Source organism: Pagrus pagrus, assembly GCF_965226575.1.
Source record: "Pagrus pagrus genome assembly, chromosome: 10".
NCBI lineage: Eukaryota > Metazoa > Chordata > Actinopteri > Spariformes > Sparidae > Pagrus > Pagrus pagrus.
This window is the reverse complement of record NC_140194.1, coordinates 26,574,629-26,600,101: the sequence shown is the minus strand read 5'-3', so window position 1 is coordinate 26,600,101 and position 25,473 is coordinate 26,574,629. Positions and strand designations below refer to the sequence as shown.

The window sequence follows — 25,473 nt, the reverse complement described above, 5'->3', positions numbered from 1 at the left end:
GAGAGGGAGAGGGAGAGGGAGAGAGTCTGCCGGAGACATTTCCACTGAGCATTTCTTCTGTTAGATGGCCTGTCGCTCCCCATGAACCATCAGCCACTGGGTGCTCTATTTTAGGATACGCAGAGTAGAGATGGATTCATACCAAGCTGGTGTTACAGCTCTGTAGTAAACACAGGATGTGAATCAGTCAGAGAGCTTTCTCTCTGAGCACATGTCAAACCTGCAATGGCGCTCACTGCTCATTTTTACTGTTATTTATTTGTTCAGTAACATTTTAGACGTTTGTTCTGTATTTAACTGTAATATGTTCAGAGTTAAAGGCTGGAAGTGCTGCTAAACCTTAAATTATGTAAGCTGTCTTGGATTCAATATACAGCTATGATTCAGAGGCTTTACTCCCTTGTATTTATATTCTCTTTTTTTTTAATACTGTTAGTACTGACATTATTGATCATGTGCCTCATATGTATACAATAGACACAGGGTGTACAGATGTGTTCTCCAGGAAGACGAGTGTTCAGGACAAGGTTTAGGATCACGACTTGCAGCTTCATAAGTGTCTCTGTGTGTACACATGTATATAACAGAGCCCAGCCCATATATCATAGATCTGTATCTGCATATACTGTTACAGAATGTTGTCTGTTTACAAGACACAACGCAGAAAAAAAAGCTTAGGTAATTTATAATGACAACTATAAATGAAAATCATGCTAAATGCACGGCTAACTGAGCTAACTAGCTAATGGCAGCTACAGTTGGCAGCAGCCAGCAGTTACTCAGCCGTCTAGTTTTTAAGAGTTTGAATTCAAATGGTGGCAAATTCTTACATAATGCACCTTTAATCATGTAACTGTAAAATATCCTGCCTCCAATACAAACTTTGTCAGTGTTTGATGACTACATTTGAGGGATCACTGGAAAAAAAATGTTTGTGTATATATACATATATGAATACACACAAGCATATATCTTATATACGCATGTAGGCTACACACATCTTACATATGTGTATATACATAAAATATGTATCAATTGGAATTGGAATTCTGTAATATTCCTGCGAAATATGTTTAAGAAATGCAAGACAAAACTGGTGAAAAGAGGGATTTTGAAAAGGATTTAACAGCTGTTGAAACTGTAACTGGTACAACTGTAGGAAGATAAAGGCTCAATATTGAGCTGATTGATTTTTTCTGCTTTGAAACCTGAGAAAAAGTCCATGCGGCGTATGTAATGGTGAGGTTTCAAGGGACATTTGAGGATATGTCATTACGTCTTGCACAGTCCTCACATGAGGATTGTGAGCGGATCACAGTGCAGATATTGGAATTGCGTATCGATTCAAAATGTCAATGTAATCCATCTTAAACCACAGTAAGTACAGTCGTTATATAAGAGTCATAATAATGCTGTCGGCAGTGTGTGTGGCTTTTTTAATGGTTACTTTATCAACTAAATCCAGACATGATTTGATGATCAAGAGTTAGTCTCTCCTGTGAGATGAACCAAAGAAGACATTAAGCATTCTGAGTTCTTCTGAACTACTTCAAGACTCCTCCACTCACAGTACTTTTTGATTTATCTAATTTCTCAGCCTCACTAAAGTGCCATTTTCAGTTTGATGTTACATTCTCAGATTATATTCTCTTTAATATGTCAAAGCATTAAAGCAAAGTGATGAATGAGCAGCCAGGGAGCGCTCTTGCATCCTAATGAACTTCAAAATCCTTGTGATTAAACAAACTCATCTCACTGCCGGGCATGTTGCTGCTGCAGCCCCTCAAAGACTGAGAACTGCTCCTCAGCTGTTTTCCCACTCGTTCCTGCTCTCACACTGCTACCTAATTGCTTTCCAGTCTCTCTTGTTTAGCTGCTGAGTTGCAGTTTTTGTCCTTAAACATTAAGTCGACCGTGTGGACTAAATGGACCCTGGCCCACACCCAATTGCAATTTCTCTTCTGTGACACGTTGGAATGATTATCGCAGCGGTAAAGCGAAGCCACGCGGGACAATCTGCCGGTTGTAAACATCGATGCAAACAGTGGAAAGAATCCTCCTCCGCAAAAGGATCTATAAAAGGAAATTTAACTATTGAGACTCACATTGATGAAATCCTGTGTGATTAAGCCTTTGCTTTGTGAGCAACAAGATGTTAACTCAGCCCAAATAACTGTATTTTGTTGGCTTTGAACCGTTTGGCGTTGCATCTCACCATCATGTCTCAGACTGATGGAGTGCTGAACCGAATGGAGACACACAGGTGCTTGATTTCTGTGCCAGCACATGTGGGAATTCTTCTCTCAATCCCCAGATTCATTGGTAATCTGGGAGCGTATTAGTGTAGAATTGAGTTATCATGCCCTTGTGGGAGTTCAAGCCTGTATGGAGACACGTGGAGGCTCACAGACCTACAGAAAGACGTCTGGCAGGCCCAACGTTAACAGTCTCTGGGCTTTGTGTTTGATGTCTCGGGCTCTGTCTCTCTGTCTTTTCATCAGTTCTTTCTTCCCTGCCATTCCCTCTTCAGTGCTCTAAATATTTCTGTCTTTGTGGCCATTTTTGATTTACAGTCTTTGCTGAAAACTACAAATTAAAGTAATTTCAAGGTCCTCCAGTGAGTTTTATGATTCCATGATGATTTTATGAGTCTGATCTATGGCACTGTGACTTCACAAATTAAACAGGGCCCTGTTGGTGTTCTGAGTTTATTCTACCTGGTGATTTTCTCTGTGAGCTTTTATTTTGTGAAAGTCGTATTCTCTTTTACTTCTCAGGAATAGTGTTTGAACTGACAATGATTCATTGTTATTACTTATATATATTGCACTTGTGTTTTTACAGTGTTTAGTTTTATTCACTGAGGACGATTACTTTATTATTTTTTTAGCTGCATGGATCTCTTATCTTGTCTGTCCACACTGCAATATCTCAATCACTATTCGATGGATTGCCTTTAACATTTTGACATTAACGTTCCCATCAGTTGTAACAACTTTGGCAGTCTTAAGTTTTCATCTAGCTAAAATTTAAGTTTGTCAATTACTTTGGTTTATGACAAAAAAAACTGAAAACTATGACATTCCCATCAGCCTCAGCTGTACTTTACATGCTAATTAGCAAATGTTAGCACGCTAAAACACTAGAAAGCAAAGAAGGTAAACCTAGTGAACAGTAGCCTAGCTGCGAAACATTAAGGCTGTTACTAGCATGCTGGCATTAGCATTTAGTTCAAGTTATAAGTTGTATGTCAAAAATAAAGTACTAAGTACAGAAATGTTAATGACAGATGTGAAAACAAATACATGTACAATTGTTGTATATTAAATATATAAATTGTTGTTTGTTGTGCTTATTAAATATCATTTGTTGAATAAACTTTATTGTAACTGTTCCAACCCAATGTACTTAAGTTAAACATTAAGTCAGACCAAACCCGTGTATATACAGAAAGTTAAGTCAACTATAATACATTATGTTGACCTAACATAAGTACATTCAGTTGGACCAATAGAATTGCTCAATGCTGAAAGAAAGCCATTTAATCTTGTATAAAATACTGTCCATGATCTTTTAAAGTTCAGTCAAAGAGTTCACTTGGAGTGGTGTTTCTGGCCAGATGCTCCACTAAATTCCCAAGCTAGTTGCTAACTGTCTGCCGTTCGGTGCTGAGTAGGTCGTGTACAGTGAGGTTTTACAGCTTTTTTGCTGAAAACAGCTGCCTGTTGCATTTGGAAAGGATGCTGTGAAAGTGGTGAGATTGAACCAAAACAGTAAAGTTGTGGGCCGGACGGGAAAACAATGAGCTGAAAGTCACCATAAATCTCTGTAAAGCTGAGCGGAGCTGCAGACTCAGCGGATGATTAACGCCAAGTTCATTATTACCAGGCAAACGACCCCTTTCACCTTGTGCCATTGTTGTCACTTACATTTGATTTCATTTGATTTATCTGTGAAAGAGCATTTAATGTAAAGTTCCACAAGGTAAAAAGTGGAGCGTTGTCATCAGATGAGAAGCTCAGACTGGATCTTGACCTTGACTGCTTCATGGCCGACGCTTGTTTCTGCTCTTCGTCATCGTCCCACACCACAAGTCATCTTTTTATAATTGCTGAGCTCCTCTCGTGCTCGTTACCAGCCAGTATAAACAGAAACAAATGGCATGCTGTCACTGGGATTTGGTGGTCAACCGTAACATGACACACCAGAGAGCTATTTTCAAAATGCGGTTCGGATAAAAAAAATGCAATCGGAGCAATTTTCTACATCCAAAATCTGACATCCCTCTGACAGTATATCTGCTTAGCTGTGGACCCAGCTCTGGCTTTGTGTGTCTCATTCATTCATGTTCTGTAGGAGCTTACCGCCTCTGTAAAACCCTGCAATACAAAAGCTCTGATCTCCCAAATGCATAGTAATGACTAAGAATCCATGCATGGACAGGACTAATCTGGTTTGGATACAACTGGCAGCATCCCTCAGAAACAGTAAATTTTGGTTTATTTTCTTTCGGTATATTCTTTTACGTTTATCACTGAAGTCCTCGAGGGTCCGTGAGCATAAAGCACTTCCCTCAAACCCACATCTCACCCCCCTCTGTAGAGCTTGAATCAGCATCTTGTCACAGCAAATTTGCAGCAGCGGTCACACCGGCTAGTTGGCCCTCGCAGTACAAATAAATACGGGAAACGAAAGACCAGAAATCAGGAACACTCAGTTTATTTTTCAAACAATTACTGTGGTTTCACTCAATAAATATCTCCTCTGAAATGTTAAGGACTCTGAGTCGAAGTTGGTTTTCCATTGTCATTATGTTCTTATTGTTTGGTCTGCCTGAAGCTGTTGCCTTTTCCGGATAGGACTTCAGTGTGTACCGACTACTAATGAAGATGAGTTTGGAGTTTTTTCCTTTTTCCGGGACTTCCAGCTAATGAAATGCGATGCGTGACCTCGATGCAACCGGCAAGTACATCTTGAAAACAACAGAAAACAAGATGGCATTGGTATTTTTCTTACCACTTTGAGTCAATGGGCTGAGTGGTTGCGTGAGTTCGACTTTAAGAGGACAAACTCTCAAGACTTTTGGGAAATATTGTGAGACGCTTTGTTGCTTTTCCATAGCCTACACTTTAACAACTCAGGTTTTAGCAACCGCTAAGAACTTGGCAAACTGCAGGATTTTCCGCTGATTAACTGTTTATGTATCTTTGCCTTAGGCACTCCTTCATCGTCCTCCTGCTTACAGTACCTATAACACACTTCTCCATTTAAAGTCTGCCAGAAGTTCAGATTTCATCCCCTCCGGTGACACCGAGAGATCTCTCCTATCCCGTTATAAATCTATCCACATCTGATTACCGCTGATGACAAAATAAATGTACGCTGATTATGGCACAGGGAGAGGGAGACCTTCTCTGACCCCGAAACAAGGATCGTCTGGCTTCGGCATGACAAGGAGACATTTTGTGGCATGATTGGGCCATCTCAAATGAGTGTGTTCAAGGGTGAGACGAGCAGGAATGTCGAATGAAGGTTTCAGGGGAAATGGATCCCGTGTTGGTTCAGTGATTATGGTTAATAAAGGCTGACCAGGAGAGCATGAGCTGGCCTGTTTTACGACGTCTCGGTTGGAAATTTTCTTACTCGGATTTATTTGCTTTCGTCACATTCAAATTTCACCTTATTTCACAGTAGGACTCTGGAAATGGGCAGCGACAAAGAGAAAATGTTTTCATATTCAGTTTAGAAATGAATACTGTCAGTGCCTTTCATCATGTTGTGTGTTGCACTTGGTCTCCTTCCCGCTGCCTCCTTTGCGGTCTCCCTCAGCGCTGGAAGCTGCATGTCTTTAAGTCTCTTATCTTTAATGTTTCACAGTCAATAAAAGTCTGCTTTTTTTATCTCCAACCGACTCCTGCTCATCACTGGCCCTCTTCCAGAGCTTCTCGCTCTCCCGGCTCTCTGCTCCGTCTATCCACCAGCCAGATCGACCAGCTGACTCTGTGGGTTTTCTGATGGGTTCAAACAGGTTGAAAGCTTTGATGATTAGCGGTGCGAGGCAGGTCCGCTCTGGAGTTTGACCCGACGGCCTTTTGCACCATGAGGCCTCGCAAATCCAGCAGTTGTCCACTTGACTTAAAGTAAACTATCCACCGCAGCTATGAACACTCATTTTTAGAGGGTTATCTGAAGTGAGGACAGGACTGATGTAGCTTATCTTAGCTATGTGACAAATTGAGGAATGTGAATTTATTGCATGTGCCTTGAGAGGATTCACAGTCTGATTTGAACATCTGTTCATACAGTAGACTGTGAGAAATAGTTAAGAGACAGTTCTTGGGTGTTCGGCAACGCTCTGAGACAAGTGAGTGCACCTGTCACCTTTCACCTTTACATTTATCAAAACTCAGTGTTACATTCCTGTTTTACTAGTTTGGCATTTTGGTAGATATGCATTTTTGCTTTCCTGCCAAGTTTTTGATGCGAACATTGATACCACTCTCATGTCTGAAGCTAGCTGGGTAGCTTAGCTTGGCACAATGACTGGAAACAGGTAAACAAGCTAGGCTCCAGGAGGAACAACACATTTTTTGTACAATTGAAATTAGCAATGTAAAACGTGTTAATTAATTAGCTTTAGAGGTGCTGTTAAGCTGATTTTGTTTCTTTTGGACAGAGCCAAAGTAGGCATTTCCCTGCTTCCTCTCTTTGTGCATAGCTAAGCTAACTGGCTGCTGGCTTTTGCCCCATATTTATTCAAAAGGGGCTGTGTGTGTACCCAGGGAATAGAGTTCTTTCTCCAGACTAATTAATTAATAGTTTGGCATTTTGAGAATATGCTTATTTTACTTTCCTGCCAAGTGTTCGATGAGAACATTGACACTACTTTCATATCTGTACAGGATATATGAAGCTAGCTGGTTAGCTTTGCTTAGCACAATGACTGGAAACACAGAAACAAGGTAGATTCCAGAAAGCTACCACCATGTTGGATTGACAACATGTTGTTTTTACACTTCCACTTTTGTACAAATGAAATTAGCGATGTAAAACATGATAATTAATTAGCTTTAGAGGTATTGATGAGCAGATTTTGCTACTTTTGGACAGAGCCAAACTAGCCATTTCACTACCTCCTGTCTTTTCTGCTAAGCTAAGCTAATTGGCTGCTTGCTTTAGCTCCATATTTATCAAACTCCCTTCATCAGATCAAGTTAGCATATTTCCCCATCTGCAAATTTAGCCATTAGAAACATTTCCCCAATTTATTTCTGTTATTCTGCCATGAAATTGGCCAAAACAACAAAACAACAATATTCTGTGTGTGAGGATGAATTGTCAGGCATGAGCTTAATCACATTTTGAAAGCATGAGCCAGCTGGTGGTAATCCATAACATGTTGTTAGGAAGTGAAATAGTCGGGCTCTTATCTTGTCTTGCCCGCTTACTATCAGGTTCTTTACTGTCTCTAAGGACGGGAACACAACAGCTGCAGCTGATAACAAAGACAAAAGATAGGTGGTGAATTTGTGGTTCATCAGCCACGAGCTTGATTAGTTGATCCAGCAGTCAGGGAACAAGGACACAGGTCGAGAAAATGTCCACCCATCAAACCTGTAGAAAGATTTATGCAGACTTTTTAAGGGGATCTGCTGTTCTTCCCAAAATTGAGCGTTTTTTCTGTTTGCGTGTGCACGTGTGTGTGTGTGCACGGAGGCTTTGAAGGTGGCTTAACTCTCAGATTGGTACCCTGAGCTCATTTTCACTTTCATTACGAGTCCATCAATGTGAAGCAGGATCTTGATGAAAGGCCCTCTGCAGACAATTGATCTCAGTAATGATGAAGAGGAGGGGATAGGTCGGACACGCCACTTCTTCTTTCACAGGATTTTCTCCCCGGTGCTCGCTGTAGTGTGAGCCAGTCACGGCGGTGCAGTTTGATGGGCTAGTTAGATGTGTCATGTGATGGATTGTTCTTAAAACGCTCTTGAAAAATGGTATGGTGTGCGTCAGCCAATTATGCAGAAGAGGCTGTGTGTGTATGTACCCGGGGAATAGGGTACTTTCTCCAAAGCAATTTAATTAAATTTCTCTCTGAGCTCTTTTTACTTTATTTTGCTTCTTTTCACATCACCAAAACGGACATTTAGAAAAAAAAAACTTTTAGATTGAGTTTTCTTCTCAGTCAATTCAACCTAATCAAAGTGTGGTGGAGTAAAAAGACGGGCACAGGCACAAATGGGGATTCAGTAATTGGCCTGTTTTGCATTTCATCTCCAAGGATATTTTATTCACACGCTTTCCTTATAAAGGCTAAATTGTTTCAATTCTGAACTGATTGCGCTTGAAACACAAAAGGGAAGAAAAAAGCACTGCCCTCATGCCTCCTACAGGGTTGTGCTAAACCACTTATTTCAAACTAAACTGGATTAGAGACAAAAGACACAAAGCTGGAATGCTTTGGTTTTCCTGCATAATAGAGCCACAGCACCCGGGGAGCCGTTGCCCGGCTGGTAATTGAACTTATGTTTTTGAATGGTAGACATATTAACCGCAGGCATATTAGGGAGGATGCATATGTTTGTTTAAGAGATAATCGACTTCGGGCTCATGTCGTCCCCCCAGTAATGTGTCCTCCAGAACATCTCTGGAGCGCTTCCTGTTTGCTTCTTCCTTATGCACTTCTTTGCTTTCACATTTATTTTTCTTAGAAAGTCAGCGCAGTTGGCAAAGTAGGCCAAGAGGAGGAGCAGCGGGGTTACGACTGTGTGCTGAAGTGCAATCAAAGGATTGTTTTATGTTCTCAATGCTGCTCAAAGACTTTATTCTGAAAGACTGAAAAATTGAAATCTCGATGCGCAAGTGCAGCACAAGAATGTAAATGAAACTCCTTGGGATAGACAGATGGATGTGGTTAAGGTGGTGGTGTCTGAGTGTGTGCTGCGTCTGGGAAGAGTCAGGATGACATATCTGTTTGTAGCAGAGCCAGGGATGAGTATGTATGGGAGTGGCTGGCATCAGCACTTAAAGGGCTTCAGAGGTGTATACACAAAAACATGAAACGTGTACCTAACCGTTGCCCTCAATCAAAGGTTCTGCAGAAATCAGCCATAAACAGCACAGAAATTTGCTCTGAGGTGATGTGGGTGTTGTCTCCATATAACACCCAATTTCCGATGACCTGCTCACTCCAAAAATAGAAGAAGCCTTTCTTCTAGTATCTCCTCACGAGTAAACTCTCAGGTGGTGTCTCATAAACTCGTGCCTGGGCCAGAGAGACGACTTAAGAGCCTTGTGAATCAAAGCTGGATCTCCCCGAAGCAGAGATTGAGATGTATTAGCACTGCTCAGCAAGTCGGAAAAGTCAGCACGAAGTACAGCCCCCGGGCCTCACAGACCCCTTCAGTCCACTTCATTTCTTTGTAGAGTTTCTGCTCACCTGCTTAGATTAAAGGGCGGCCACGGGACCTCTGCCTCTCCGCTACAGTGATTTTTAGGGATTGACTCCAAGTGCACGATGAAATGTGGTGTGTGAGATTTGAAGAGGATGATCTCCATATATCCATCCATCCATCCATTCATCCATCAAAAGAGTTCATGTGAAGTTCAGATGGCAGATTTTTAGTTTGAGCTGTTGGAGGGAGTGTTGCTTTTGAGGGACTGTTGGAGCTGCAAAATCAAATATTTCATATTTTTGATCAAATCGATATTGGTACTTTCACAAAATAGTAACACGATGAGATTTTTGATAAATAATCATCACCAATTGTGGTTTTATAGTGTGTTGTATGCCGGACTTTCTTACACTAATAGTTGGCAAACTTAACATAACCAGCTGCTAGCTGTAGCTCCATATTTCTCATACAGACATGAGTGGTATCAAACTTCCCGTCTGACTCTCAGCAAGAATGTTTTTTTGAAAAATAATGAACTACTCTTTTAACCTTTATAAAAGCATCCGTCTCATCTGGTTGTTATGGTTGTGTTTGCTTTTGTGGTGAATCCCACAATCAGCAGGAACAGCGAGGCTACACTGCTGTCTGTCACTTAAGGCCTAATTAAAGTGATGCATAGACATGGTCTTAACCTTTGTTCGTCAGGAAGCGGGCTTATTTACGTCTTTTTTTTTTACCGGACCATTTGAACATAATTCTCGCTTCATGACCCATGTGCTTTCTGTTCCAACCCCGGCACAGTTGCAGTCACTCGCACCGGGTTTTCACATGGCAAAACCCTGTTTTAGTGCCACGTTTGGAGCCATGTTATCAGTCGTATCTGTATAGAATAACAGATGGTAGTACTTTTTTAGTTATGTTTAATAAGATTGCGATAATGATGATTGTTTGGCATAGACTCCAGTGTTTGATATCCAGTTGCCTGGCTGTGGTCGTTTTTATGTTCGAGCAATCATTGACGCAGTGGGTTTCCAGCTAAAGTAGGTTCATTATGGCTGAATAATTGAAATGGTTCATCCATTAAGCCCCTGCACGGCACCTTGACTTTATACACTTAATTGAGTGTTATTTAACAGCATCTGTTGCTATTTCTCATCATTCTAGCCTCCTTTATATTCATACTACATATATACTATATACTGTAAAATAGCTCACTGTGTCCTGTCTACATGTGGGATTCATGAGGAGCTGACTGTATCACCTTTGGCAGTTGCTCAAACTAATGAGAAATGGTGATATGGATTGACATGTTGACCTTTTGTTGCCAAGCGACTGAATAACTTCTTCAGCAGTGGCATATCTTCATGAAATACCGAAGCACTATGGGTTGTTGTCAGGTCTTCCTCATAGCTTTTGACAGAGCTGACCTTATGGATGTTGTTTCCTCATGTAAATGTAATATTTAAAAAAAAAAAAAAAAAAAACCCTGCTGTGAATATTGTATACCGATATTCAGCCACACTTGGTGCTCTACTAACTACTCAAGATGGTACTGCTCTACATGTTGCATCTTATTGCGTTGCATTTCAGTTATTTTATCGCACCGCAGTAAGAATTACAATTGATTGGTTTGCATATCAGTTTCATGATGTTGACTCCTGTGTTTCCAGTCTCATTTCCTGTGAGGAGGAGGGTTGGGCTGCAGCTCTTTGCATTAGTGGTGATGATGAGCAGACAACAAAGCTTTTCCCCTGCAGTCAGACGTCCCCAGAGGTTACTGAAGCCTCTCTTCACGGATGAGATCTGTAAATGACAATGGGCAGGCGAGGAAATCAATAGTACGCCCCCGAAATCAGTGGTGTTATGACGTTTATGATCACAGATGAGACATGCTCGTGGCCTTTGGCGTGTGGGGATGGAGAAAGATCACAGTCACTGAAGCAAAGGTACTGTGAGGTTAGCCTGTGTTTCCTTGGGTTTAAGTTTAAATAATGAAAAGGATTCCATCTCGGCCCTGGAGTTTTAGATTCAGACTGCTGAGAGTAATGCAGCAAGCCACTGGTGCATAGTTCATTTATTGATTGTCTACTTTTTGTCGTATTCTGTAGTGTTGAATTACTTTATATTCTTGAGGCAGAGTACAAGTTAATACTGCAGCAAACAAGTGGACATGGCTGTGCTGAATCTAGAAAAAGTTGTAAATGTGGTTGCTTGGTTGGATTTCCAACATGAACGCAATAAGACAGGTCAGTTGGTCCTAACACTGGAACATGCTTGCGGGGAAATATGTCCAGTCATTTTTCAGAGCTCTGCCAGCAAAAGTATTAAACAACCAAACACACTATAAATATTTCATAAGCGGTTCCCCACAGCATTCGGGAAAGTGTTTAATAATAAGTCTGGATTTTGATGAATGGAGTTCATATAGTTGTGTTTGTTTTGATATGTCTGTGGAGGCCATGGAGGAAAGAACTGAGCATGAATAGAAAGCTATTATGTAAGGTCACCTTCATTTATAAACAATGAAGGGATTGACTCAGTGTGAATGAGCTGGCTTCAATAAAAGTTAGTGTTCCGCTTCTTGGTCGGTTGAGAAAGTGGTTTAAAGAGTCGAGAAGAAAAAAGATACAGATGGCAGTGAACTGATTTGCGTAAACAAAACTTTTTCATGAAAAGGCATAAAAACTTCTCTACAAAGTCAACACTTTGTAAATTGTCATTCAGACTCATTTTGTTCCAGATGGCCTTGTGCAGCTGCTCTGTGGAGGCTGTGTAGTAGTCATTTTATTCCTGAGAGGTGAAGTGATGTAAGATCAGGCCGTCCTTTGATCAATCCCTAACCTTGGTCAGAGTGAATATAACGGTCCAAGAGTCATAAATATTACAACCATCCGGAAAACTAGCTTTGGCTTGATGCTCTCATATGCGCAGTATATTTTCTCCAACAATCTTTTTTTTCCCTCACAGTGAATTGAGGATCTGATCCCTGTTTCTGTTTTCTTTGTCTTCCAGAGAAAGAACGTCCACCTGCTGCTGAATGTATTTTTGCTGGCAGCCTGGGGAGCCATCCTGTTGGCCTGCCGCTTCTACTGGATGGGTAACAAACCTCCAAACTTCTCCAACTCTGACAACCCGGCGGCCGACGCGCCCTCGCTCCTCACCAGGGTGCTTACCTTTTTCTATCTGCCTGCCATCAACTTTTGGCTCCTCCTTTGCCCGGACAGGCTCAGCTTTGACTGGTCAATGGACGCCCTGCCGTTGATCAGGAGCCTTGCTGATTGGAGGAACTTTCATACGGTCGCCTTCTACCTTGGATTGCTCTTGCTGGCTTGGTTCAGCCTGATGACGCACCATACGGCTAAGGGCAAGGACACCAATGGCAAAGCGCATCATTACACCAATGGCAAAAATGGGAACACGAACGGACACAGTTACCAATATAACAATCATGAACATGTGAACAATTCCCACACAGATGCTCATATTAATAGTGCGCAAAATGGTACCAAAAAGCACTATGAGAGCAGGACTCCACTGCCCACCACTGAAAATGTCGTGGTGTTCTCTCTTGGCCTGTTGGCTATCCCCTTCCTCCCTGCCACAAACCTGTTTTTCTACGTGGGCTTTGTGATAGCAGAGAGAGTACTGTACATCCCCAGTATGGGCTTCTGCTTGCTGGTGGCAGTGGGGATGAGGTCCCTTTACGTCCGTCTGCGACGCAGGTCCTCCAGGGCTGTGTTGGTGTACTGCAGCGCCGCCCTGGTTCTGCTCTTTGGGGTCAAAACTGTTCTGAGGAACCGGGACTGGCAGAATGAGGAGATGCTCTACAAGTCAGGGATTTATGTCAATCCTGCTAAAGGTAACACCCGACACATGCACCGCATGCACTGTTACACGCACCGAATCCTCTTTCATCCATCATATTTGGTTGTCTGAATAGTGAGCGAGCTTTTAGGCAAGGTTTAGAACTACTGCCGCCATGAATAATTCAAAGTAAAGCTGCTTCAACATGTCTTCTCTCCATCACTCAGCCTTACCACTGAATATACAAGCACTCACGACTTGAACTCTATGCCCCAGAAGCAAATTTAAACTGGTGTGGGTTGTAACCAGTCAAGGCTAAAAGCACATGATTTTGCTGTTGTTCTATCTCTTCATCGCACGTTTTTATACCCAGCATGCAATCTGTTTAATGACACCAGATGCCCTGTCTCACTTGGAAGGGCACCATCTCCCGTCTCTGACTGGCACCTTTAACAGCAGATAAAATATTCAGTAGCCTTCACAGTCAAGGTCATCAGACACAGATTCCCATCCAGAGCAAAGTTCTGAGGAGGGAAAGCAGGGCAGGGTACTCGCAAGGCAACAGCGGGACACGTTGTGTTAGCTAATTTCCCTTTCAGATTCAGCAGCAGAGCTGAGGCATGACAGCTGTTTGTTTTGGCAGGCCATCAGCCGAACAGAGCAGCGGCAATGTCCTCGACTCACATTCATTATGGCTAATATGAGATTTGAACAGAGCCCAGCCTCAAACACAGACACACTCAGCGGATGCTCTGGACTGTGAAATTTCAGAATGCACAACTCTTTGCTGTAAAAGAAACGTCATGAATGAACTCGTGCACTAGCGGATGCACAGTTGAAGGCAGCTTTGGGTTGTTTTTCTGCTTGTTTATATTGAGTCGTCTTCTAGGATTTCATAGATGTTATGATTTTCAACAACTGCAGTCTGTAAGCACATTGCTTAAAGGCACACTGCATATTTTAGCACTTCAGACACTTATCTGCAAAAGCAGCATGAGCCAAGGCTTTGTATTCCTATTTGATATACCAAGTGGAAAAAGAACATCTTTAAACATACTGTTCTGAAACTTTAACTGGCAATAGAAGACTTTTCTGCTTCAATGTTTCATTATGAAGTAAATGTTGATTGCACAGTGTGATAGATACTGTATAGAATAATAGAACCATCTGTGTTTACTTTGCTTAGCTTTAAACATCAATATCACTACAATTTTGTCTGCCACTGAGAAAAAGAAAGTTAGCAGGTGATCCATTTCTGTTATAGACTAAGTGACGAGACTTATGTTTTGTCCTGTGTTATTGTTATTTGTGACTCTGAGGAAAATAAAAAAGATCCAGTTGTCTTTGCAACAGCGGCACCAACAATAATACCACTTGTAAACACTAGGGTTAAGTTGTCACTTAAAGTAAAATGAAACAAAATACTGTCTGCAATACTGTCATGCCAATTATGATGGTAAAGTTCACCCTCAAATCTATTATTACAGTTATACAACAGTTAGCAACAAAATAAAAGATTTCATCAAAATGTATTCATGTGTTTGGGGCAATTCACTTTAAATAAAAAACATATTGCTAGTGTTATCTCTGGTCCCCTGGTCAGACTAATAACTGGAAAACAATCCCCTCAGTAGATATGTGCAGAAAAAATGATTTATCCACGGACAAATTAGCTACACAAAGTCCACAGATTGGATGTTTTTGTAAGCTTGTACTGCCATGGAAGTGGCAAGGTAATATTTTTAGGTTTTTTTAGATGAGCAAGGAGAGCTGTCATGCCACCTTGATCACATTCTAAATGTCTAGTTGACCAATAAGATTGCTTGGTTGGAACTTCCTGTTGTGTAATTGTGCTGTGTATTCATGCACCATAAATGGCCTCTTTATACCTGTCGGTGTGTCTGTAATTCAGTTGACTTTTTCTGAAGAAATTCATTCTGGTATCGCAATTATTATCATAAAATGACCTTAAAAACACATCAGTGATGATATTATGTTACTGTATATAGCTATCAACCTTGGCTACTATTTTACATCCAATTATTTTCTTTTTATTCAATCACGCCCCTCTACCTCTATTTTTTTACTTTCCACAGCCTCTGCACAAAATGTGCAAAAGCTTTTAGAAACCTTATTTCACCTGTCAATTACTTCACTCTGCCATTCAGCAGCACTGCCATTAGCTGTGCAATAGCTCTGCGGTGGTCCTCCTTTCATTCACCGCGGTGCGTATGGCACAAACCTCCCCCGGTGCGTCAGCTCTCTTTACTCCTAATGTCTTCTTGGTATACCAGCTGCAGCAGAACAGCATTTTCTTTAGAGATTAAAAATCACTGAACCCATGTCAGTGAGTGGCTCTGAATAACAAAAGAGAATGATTACTTGACACAGAAATGGCCTCTCCTGCTGCTCCAATCAAAGAGCTTTCTGTGAGAGTTGTATTGAAGAAGTTTTTCCTTTTTTTTCTGTTCGATTAATCTTTTTCCTTTGTGATCCGTCAGCATGGGGCAACCTTGGAAATGTCCTGAAGAGCCAGGGCAAGATGGACGAGGCTGAGCAGGCGTACAGAAATGCCCTGTATTACCGCAGCAACATGGCCGACATGCTGTATAACCTGTGAGTTTGTGTTTCATCATATTTTTTACGCTGTAGTTTACATTTTCGTTATCCTCAATGCTCGTTTGCCTTTCATGTCGTTTAGCATCTGTCTGTGTCAAAGTGTGCCTGTAAGGCTCTCGTGCTCGACTTTCTTCTAAGTGCGTCTCCACTCGCGGCTGTTTCAATGACATACGACTGTGTGCGAACAAATGAACGAGTTCTCCGCTTACGTGCGTGCGTCCATTGATCAGAGCTGTTCTCTCAGAGGAAGTGCCTGTTGTCTTGTATTCCCCAGAGTGCTGTCTGTCTGACAGGATTATTAATGATGCTGTTTGAGCCTGAGGGGGAAACGCACAACATCCACAGCCAACACTCGCAGTGTGCTCAAATGTCTGTGGTTTGCTAAGATCTAAATCTCCCTCCTCAGTTTAATCAGCTGCCTGTCTGATCCTGACAGAGGCTTTTTAAGTTTCAGCATCTCCTCTTTGGAGTTTTTCAAGCTCTAAACTGTCTGTGCTGTCTTGTCTTTTGTCTGTTTCAGTGGTTTGCTGCTGCAGGAGAGCAACAAGTTCTCAGAGGCTCTCCACTACTATAAGCTGGCCATTGGGAGCCGGCCAACTCTGGCTTGTAAGTACAGCTCTTCTTTTTTATTGACAATCTCCAGCTCTTGTGGTTGTGGCTGTGCTGTGTCCAGGCAACAGTGAACACAGGCTGTGGTTATGTGGAGGGAGAGTAATAGGTGGCAAAGGGCAGTGGGTATACGACTGAATTGTGCATTCGAGACAGCTGTCTGACTTGGCTTTCAAAGCCGATTCACGTCAACAGATCAAGCAACTGCATGATGTAATTTATTATGAATTCAGGCCGTGACACTCTTGTTTCATTTCATCCTTCCTTCCTTCACTACATCTACTTCTTTGTGTCAGTTTTTTCGACTTTGCTCTTCAATCTTCCTCTCCTGCCTTTGCTGGAATAAAATATTCCATACAGTGTCATCGTCAGCAGCCTCACTCTCCTGATTAGTACAAATAGCTCGCAATCTTACCTGATCATGCAATAAATTAGCTCCCTATTGTTCCCGGCATCAGTCAATGACAGATAAACAGAGAATCTTAAACGTCCCCTCCTCTTCTTCCCGGATTAATTATAGACCTAATCAAGATCCCGGTTAGACTTGAAAATTTCCATCCAGCGTGCAATTATTCATTCTGTTCCAGCCGATAACAAGGTTAATTAATTACCTTAAGCAGAAGACATGTTGAAAGGAGAGCGAGGTTGTGACAGTTAAAGCGCTTTTCAAGGTTACACCATCACTCACTGCCTAATTGGGAGCTAACTCAAGCAAACTGTAGCACACTTTTATTTGATATGCAGAGCTCTCCTGTCTGTGATAACGTGCCATTGATTTCTGTCACATTTTCTGCACATAGAAAATCACTTAAGAAGGCTGATGAGGTAGAAAGAAACTTGCTTTTGTCCGTCTGTTCGGTGGGTTTTTTCTTATCTGCTCCGCTTTCAGTGCACAAGTCTAGTTATTGATCCAGAAGTGCAACACCATGCAGGACAGATAAGACTATGAGGTGTTAAGAATGTGTAGTAAAAATAATGTGAGCTTTTGAGATAACACATTCCAAGGACAGAAAAGAGAAGATAACATGTATGTTGAGGGATAAACAGGCCTGTTTGATTCTCAGCCTCCCCCCTCTGACTCGATTATACGTCAGCAGCTGATAGAGGAGCCTTCCAGATTGATCTGTTGTATCAAGTTAATGTATTCCAACAGCCACACTTGATGGGAAGTTGTTTAGAGAGGCAGGTCCACAGAGACTAATTACTCTCACCTACATATTGATCATTTGATGCTGTCTTTGGACACTCAAGAAAAGTTTAGCGAGAATCCAAAGCACACCCACAGGAACAGTCAAACTTACAGAACAGCAAAGATTGTTTCATATGAAAATGATCTTCCGCATCGTTTTAGCACCGTTGATGTCTGTTGCTTCAGGCCAGTGAGAGATGTCAAAGAATCGACCACTTAGGGAAAATGGTCTGCGCCTCGACAGCCCCAGCTGCAGAAACACAAACATGTCTGTTTAATTACAAATGAAATGGCTCTTGTCTTCGATGGAGCTCTCAAAGAATCCAAGCAGCAACAAGGTTCTGCTGGAAGAGCCGACCTCCCTTAATAAACACGTACATGAGCATTAAATGTCAGTCAGATCAACAGAACAATAAAATACATCACATACAGTAAGGAGGAGGTTGGGATGGGGGAGTAAGCAAATGAATGGTGTTGGCATGAACATATCTGCAGGTTGTAGTGACCTGAGCTTAAGCACTCCTCCCTGAACTGATCTCCATGTTTTGTTTTCCCACCAGCGGCCTACTTGAACACAGGCATCATCCTGATGAACCAGGGTCGTCTAGATGAGTCCAAGCGCACATTCCTGACCTGCGCCGATATCCCAGACGAGAACCTGAAGGACCCCCACGCCCACAAGAGCTCAGTCACCAGCTGCTTGTACAACCTGGGCAAGCTGCTCCACGAGCAGGGACACCAGGAGGTAAAGACCTGATTAGTGTTAGGTTCACATAATTCCACCATATACAATTTCATTAAAAGCATCAGTTTACCATAAAGAAATGTATATATCAGACTTACAGTAGCTAAGTGCAAAGTTGACCAACTCCCCAATGTGAGCAATGGCTTTGCCTCGTTGTTAATAAATGGTTTGTAACATTACATTGTAAACAGTGAATTAACTGTTAAAGGAAGTTCAGTTGACTATAAATGTACCGTCTATTAATGATGGTTATTATAAAGTGTTACTCTACCTTTACCTTTGAACTCAGTAGTAAACATAGTGTTGAATTTATACGTTACGGACAAGGTCAGCGAATAAAGTGTATTTTGCAACATATCTGTGACACACTCTGACAGTCAAACAGCTCCACTGCTAACAAGGGAGTCCAGAGAGTGCTCCTTTTCATGCAGGACACGCTGGAAAATGTAAAACCATGGTGAATTGAGATAAAAAATGCACGCAGTCGCCTGAGGAGCCTTTGGGGGACACCGAGAAAATGCTCCGTTTTATATGGACATGTTCCAGAATTGCCTGTGTCATTGGGGACTGAGTGTTTTGTGCAGATAATCTTCAGGCTGTCTCTAACAAATTCGCTCTCTTTCATGCCCCCAAAGACCTACAGTGCTGGCTAAAATAACGCTTTCCCAACGCTGCACATTTATATTGTACACAAGCACTGATGCTGCTGATTCAATCAGGACTGAAGCAGTGGTACCGCAGATTCAATAAAGGCTTTTATAAATTGTTGGCGTGCAGGAGAAAGCGAGCAGCCCCACTTCCTCCGACCTCTAACCACAACATTTCCCTTCGGCTATAAAGTAGTTCCAGCTCCCTCCACCATTTAAACTCCGAGGTGAATCGCTGTACCTCCACTCTATACATACCAGAGTCAATATGTGACACCGCTCTAGTCGTCTTAACAGCCGTGACACTGAGGATAGACCCTTTCTCTTTAGACTCTGTATGAACCAGCCTCCCAGCGACCCCCAATTCCACGCTGTGTATTCACTGTGTCAGGGCCCCTGGCTGCAGGGGAGGAATGACTAGTTACTCCAACGCCAGTTTCTCTCCACTTTCTAATGCAAACATCCCCCTCCTTCTCTTTTTTTATTTGTTTCATTCACAGGAGGCCCTCACAGTGTTTAAAGAAGCAATACAGAAAATGCCAAGACAATTTGCACCACAGAGCCTCTACAACATGATGGGTAAGAGCGGCTTTTGTTTCAAGACCTGGAGCATAAAATCTGTTGCTTTGTGGAACTGGACAGTGGAACGAATGCTTAAAGGTTATTTTTGGGCTATTTTTTCAGCAATTGGCAGCTATTTCTTTGTTTTTCTGGGTCGCGTAAAACATAAAACCTTTGCGTTTCCTCTGGACATGCACCTTAAACGCACAGTATGTATTTTCTGTCTGTCTCTGCCTAAAAACAATGCCAACAAAAGACCAACAACAGAGTTTGATGATGTTATAAAGTAGCGTGGCATCATGGGAGTTGTTGTCTTCATTATTAAACCACCGCCACCGCTGATCAAAGTCTATCTGACAGCGACTCGAGCAAAGTCAGGTTCACAGCCGAGGTAATGTATTAAAGTTTAACATTATTTGTAGACACATACATAGACTTCCTTCCTGACACGCATATCGTCTAATTGTTTTTTGTGGGTAATACCGATAGACGACCAAATGAAATGCACTGTTACCTTGAGAAATATTACAGATTTCTCTGGTTTGAACATTGTTGGAAACATTTGGTACAATTAAAAAATGTAGAATTAGGTTTTTTTCATGACAAGGTCTTGATGCCGCAACATGTTAGAGCTTGTTTTTAAGGACTAACATGGTGTGACAGTAAAGGAATTTTAATAGTTTAAAATAGTTTTGAGTTTTCTTGAAATTTTTATGTTGACATTTGGGATTATGTAAGTAAACAACAATAGAATAACCAAATGCAGGTTAAAATCACCGATTTCAGCTGAAGTTGCCACAAAACCAACAGTTGTTTGTGTTTGTAGATTTCCATTAATGATTCAAAATTTTCATGTGTACAAAAAATGGTAAAACATTTGATATCAGCTTTTCCCACACATAGACTTTACTCGCGCAGTCCTCTAAAGTACATCTGGTGAATGGCTTTAGCATTTTATAATCTTACTTTTTCTTTATCCTCACGAGAGAACGACGCTATCGGCAATCGGTTAACGAGTGGACGGTTCGCGCTCGCTCTTCGCCTGCCGTCCACTGTCAATCACACATGCATCCCTCCAGTAAACGCACTGATTGTGATGCCATGTCTGTGAGGTTTCAGAAGATATTAACCCCGGGTTCAGATTTCTGGGGGCTTACTGTAAGCCCTCGCTCAATGAATGTGAAGATGAAAATGAGATAGAGCTCTAGCTTCTAGCTCTAGCTTCCTGTGGAAAAGTGTTCAGCTTGAACCAGGGCTAAGATATATATACTGCAGAAAGTTTTCTGGAGTGTTGCAGTAAAAAATATTGTCAGATAATTGTGTATAATCAGCTTTAGATACACATCAAGCAAAAAGTAATATATCTATTTATATCAGTGAAAAATTTAATGTGAATTAATGCTGTTTACAGCCTTAAGACCAGACGGTTGTGAGGTTTACAAAACCATGTTAATTAGAGTTAATTTGCTTTTCACTACAAGAACAACCCAGCCTGTTAGACTACAGCTGGAGAACAGCTGCTTTCAGACTCATTATAGCTGCTTTCTCTTTGCCTTTTTTTTCTTTCTCTGTCTTACTTCTGCTTTTAACCCTCTCACACACATGTAGCCACTTACACACACACACACACACAAAACATGTCTGTAATCCAGACTAGGTAGTGCCACAGGTTCACTTATGCGTTGGCAAAATGCAATTTGACAGGCCGACTGAGATTATGTCAAAATGTTGATGAAAGCTCCAGTCACCGTTAAGGAGCAGCTCTGCGTCTGTAATGGCGGTGCAGGGCCAGAGTTCCGTGATTTCTGCATCTTAGCGTTGTTTCCTCGCTGGACTGATTTGCACACTTGGCCCACCTGCTCATATGTATTTCCAGTTCCAGTCACCGCGCAGCTCTCATGCTGTTTGTCAGACGCCAAAGAGCAGCAGCTTTCATCAGAGGCAGACCTGGGTGGTAATCTGCACCCCGCTGGTCCCGCTCCAACACTCTCCGGTGGGTCGAGGAATGTTCCACACCGAGGAGCTGGTTTTCGGTGTCACTTTTTATGGCGCGTTGATGTTTGCGCTAATCTCATGCAGAGGTCTGCTGCCGGGAAGGCGAGAGGAGTATTTTGGCTGCTTTAAAACCCGTCAACAAATGAAGAGGTCATGTCAGAGCAGACCTGAACATACGATTTGTTAAATAGTTCAGCGCCTTGGGTTGGTGGTAAATCTCTGAAAACCAGATGAGTTATTAAACTGAAGTTGAAGCTGGCCATGGTAGTTAAGGAGTATTTCCAAACTATCTCTATATGGCAACAGTTCTCTGATCCATTATTTTACTCTGTTTGATGTTAGCTATTGACAAGGATGTTTTCATTATGTTGCTACGTTATCATGGATTTCCAACACTTAAATCTGAAACATGAGGCTGTACTGATGGATATCATCTTGAAAATATATTCTCATGTATTACTTTGCCCCTCAAGAGAAAAGTCTTTAGTCTGGTGCTTTCATTTTTTTCCCAAATAAAGGAAATTACGTCTTAAATTTTACATACCTATGTGCTGAGTATGGTCATTACACAGCGTTATCGCTCCGAAAAAAGAAAAAGTATGTTTTCACATCATTAAACAGGTCCCTGAGTTGTGATTACGCATGTGACACCTGCTGCTTATCACAGTTTCCAATCAAGGAAGTCCTGATCCCCGGGGATCTGAAGTTTTAGTCCTCTCTAGCCTAAACAACCTGTCATCTGAAATAAAAACCATGTGACCGAGTTGTAGTGACTTTTTAACAACTCGGATAAAATCATTCTCTTCCCCTCATAATGTCATGATGCTCATTTTAACCGTGTTCAATTACTAGCTGATGTTGTCAGATTCTTGCAATAATACAAGTGTTATTGGATGGCTATGAAAGAGGAGTTATTGTTTTTTCAGGTGTGAGCAGGCGGAGGGTCAGAGCTGGTGGTGGAGGAGGTATCGGATGATGTCTGACAGATCAGGGAAAGTGAGGGAGTGTGGTGTAGGCTCAGTAATGTTCTCCTATCGTTCAGAACTGAAGGATATTTTACTTTTTAAGAAATAAAAACACCTCCAATGTCATATATCTCCATTACCCATTAGGTATCAAATGTTTGCTGCTGTAAAATACATCAAAAGTAGTTGTTTCTGCAGTATTAATGTAGAACTCTTAATGTTTCCATTCTCTTAGCTCAGTGTCAGATATACAAGTAATAATACCAAGGCCGGATTCCGTGCCCCACTGGACTGAAGTCCTGTCTCAGTGTCATGGAAACCCTGAGCTGAACAATGGGAAGATGTGTGATGTCTTAACCTCTGACAGCTCGACCCCTGACTCGACCCTGTTTCTGCTCTCACAGGGGAGGCCTACATAAGACTGAACAAGCTGACTGAAGCTGAACACTGGTACAGAGAGTCCCTGAGAGCCAAGCCGGACCACATTCCTGCTCACCTCACGTACGGCAAACTCCTGGCTATGACGGTAAGATTTAGGTTTTTGTGTCATCCTTTCTTGAAGGCGAGAATATGTTACTTTAGAAAGAAACCAAACGTTATTTATTTTACAAATGAAAAGTTAAATCCCTCAGGAACACAATTCTTTGTTTTTTATTTCAATACACTCTTTAATTCTGCTGTTGCAGCATTTCTTGGTCTGGTATAACCATTAGCTTTAAGTGGCTAATGTTAGCAAACGTAATAACAAACTTTGCGTGTGACTTGTGGGCCGTAGTATGTTCACTGAATGAGTGGACTTTTTCAACAAAACTCATACAGTTATAGACTAATGCAAGTAACCAGATAAAATATCTGTAAGGATTTATGCTCACCACTGAGCTGTAGCTTCACTTGTGCAGTTTTATGATCTGAATTCATACAGTACATCTGCGTTAAAAGCATAATATATAAGAATTATAATTGAAAACACTAAAAAATTCAAATTGTCAACAGAATGTGAAGAAATAACATTTATGAAATATCTACTGAAGTCAGCATGCTAACCAGCTAGCCAGCTAGCCCCAGTCCTGTGCTAGCAGTGTAAACACCAACACTCCCCCGGTTCTCTGAGCTCCCAGTCTGTACCACTGGCTACACAGCTAACTGAGCAAACTGGCTAATGGCAGCTACAGTTAGCCTAGCAGCAGTTAGCTGTTACTCTAGTGATATGCTGCCCTCTATTTAAGTATGATTTTGTCAGGTGGTCAATTCTTTCATATTCCACCTTCAAGGGGCCCGCCATATCTATCAAAAGAAGTATAAAGAAAGTGTCTCACATTCTGGTTCCATATTCATCTTTCCATTTTAATTTGATGCCGTTTCGGCCCTCAGGCCTTCTTCAAGACTTTCTCGTCTACTTCCAGTGATCAGCACCTCAAGACAGCCCTTGTATGATATTAGGTTAGGGAGAGATCACAGTCTGTTGTAATAAAGAAAAAACAGTGACTTAAGACATACGGTTATTTTTAAACATTAAACAGAAATAATGATCTTTTCCTAACCCTACCCAGAGTGCTTCTGGTGCCTAAACCTAACCGCAGACAGGAGTCTGGATGCAAACCCTGGATTCTGGTGTCACAGTCCTGCACTTTGTAATCTTTTCACCACAACGTCATTATGAAACTGTTTAGTAATATAAAAATATAATCTCCTGGAGACAGGGTTGTTTAGAGGCTTGTGGACTTTGCTGAGCCTGAAGACAACATTAAGGACTTTAAAGACAGACTCTCAGCAGCCGCCTCCTCTTCACAAACAAACATCTGAGTGATTATTACACTGCAGACCGTCAGTGGTTTTGTGCATGTCCCTCGCAAAGTAAATGAAACAATGTGAACACAGTTACTGTGGGGGATATAACTGAAGCCCGATGGAGCCCGATCATGTATTAAACTCTACACACATCTAGCGTTGCAGTGGTGAGATCAACACCTGAAATCTAATGCTCAGTTATTACATTAAACCTATTCCCATTAACAGATGAATACAGCTTTACTCATACATGGATGTGTGGGTAGTTGAATGCATCTGTCAGGTCTAAAGTCTGCCTGGCTGTCTTCTTCATGTGTGACCTCACATCGTCCACCTTCTTTCTTCCCTGACCCATTCTTATTCTCTACGTGTACTCTCTCTATGTTCTTTTCACTTTCTTTTTATTGCAATCTCTTTCATCTCTGCTGCCTTTTCATCTGTTCTCTCTAGCTCTTTACTGGTGGTCGTAATGTCCTGAAGTCTCTACAGTCAATCAATAGTGTGTAGGTGAGAGAGAGTGGTAAAGGATTGGAAGAGAGCGAGTGAGGAGCGAGAGCAGGTGGACACATTTCTCAAGATGCGCCCGTCTCTCGTGGCAATGGGGACTTCTTGATTAAAAATCTCGCCCCGGCTTGTCCTGCCTTCACAACTTTAAATCAACCTGCAAAACATGTCAGATATTTGACATGTTTGTGACGTCGCTCTGCGAAGTACAGAATTGAAATCGTAAAGAAAGGAATCTATCAACGCGCCCAGCCTTTACCAGGAGAGCAGAGATAAAAATCCTCTTAGGGTCACACAGCTGACTTGTGTTTCAAAAACCAAAGAAACTGTTGTCTGAGGGAAGGTCTCGGGGGCAGGAGAAGTTTCCAGTGTCCCCGAGTTTATGAGAAGGTGGTCATGCGGTCGGGTCACACAGTCATCCGTTACAGATCGCAGCTAGATAGGCGTTACTTTGGAGTAGAGCTGACCGAGAGGAGCAGTCGAAGCTGAAAAGGGACTGTCGGAAGAAAAATAAACAAATTAGAGGAAGAGTTGCACAGAAGGTCAGAAGAAGGGAGGGAGCGTTCTGCTGACACCCCTCTCCTCACAGTCTGGGCCTTAATGAAAGGAAGAAAATGTGTTTAAAAGCCTGGAGCAGTGGGATCTGGATTTC

General features: G+C 41.8%; 1 protein-coding gene across 1 annotated transcript in view; it reads left to right on the top strand.

Moving 5' to 3' along the window:
• tmtc2b (transmembrane O-mannosyltransferase targeting cadherins 2b) overlaps nucleotides 1–25,473 on the top strand; it is a 101,556-nt gene that overhangs the window by 54,708 nt on the left and 21,375 nt on the right. The window contains exons 3-8 of the mRNA XM_084364092.1: nucleotides 12,408–13,254; nucleotides 15,701–15,815; nucleotides 16,339–16,424; nucleotides 18,177–18,361; nucleotides 19,509–19,587; nucleotides 22,934–23,055. Of these exons, the coding sequence (XP_084220218.1) occupies nucleotides 12,408–13,254; nucleotides 15,701–15,815; nucleotides 16,339–16,424; nucleotides 18,177–18,361; nucleotides 19,509–19,587; nucleotides 22,934–23,055 (1,434 nt within the window). The remainder of the gene's footprint in view (nucleotides 1–12,407; nucleotides 13,255–15,700; nucleotides 15,816–16,338; nucleotides 16,425–18,176; nucleotides 18,362–19,508; nucleotides 19,588–22,933; nucleotides 23,056–25,473) is intronic.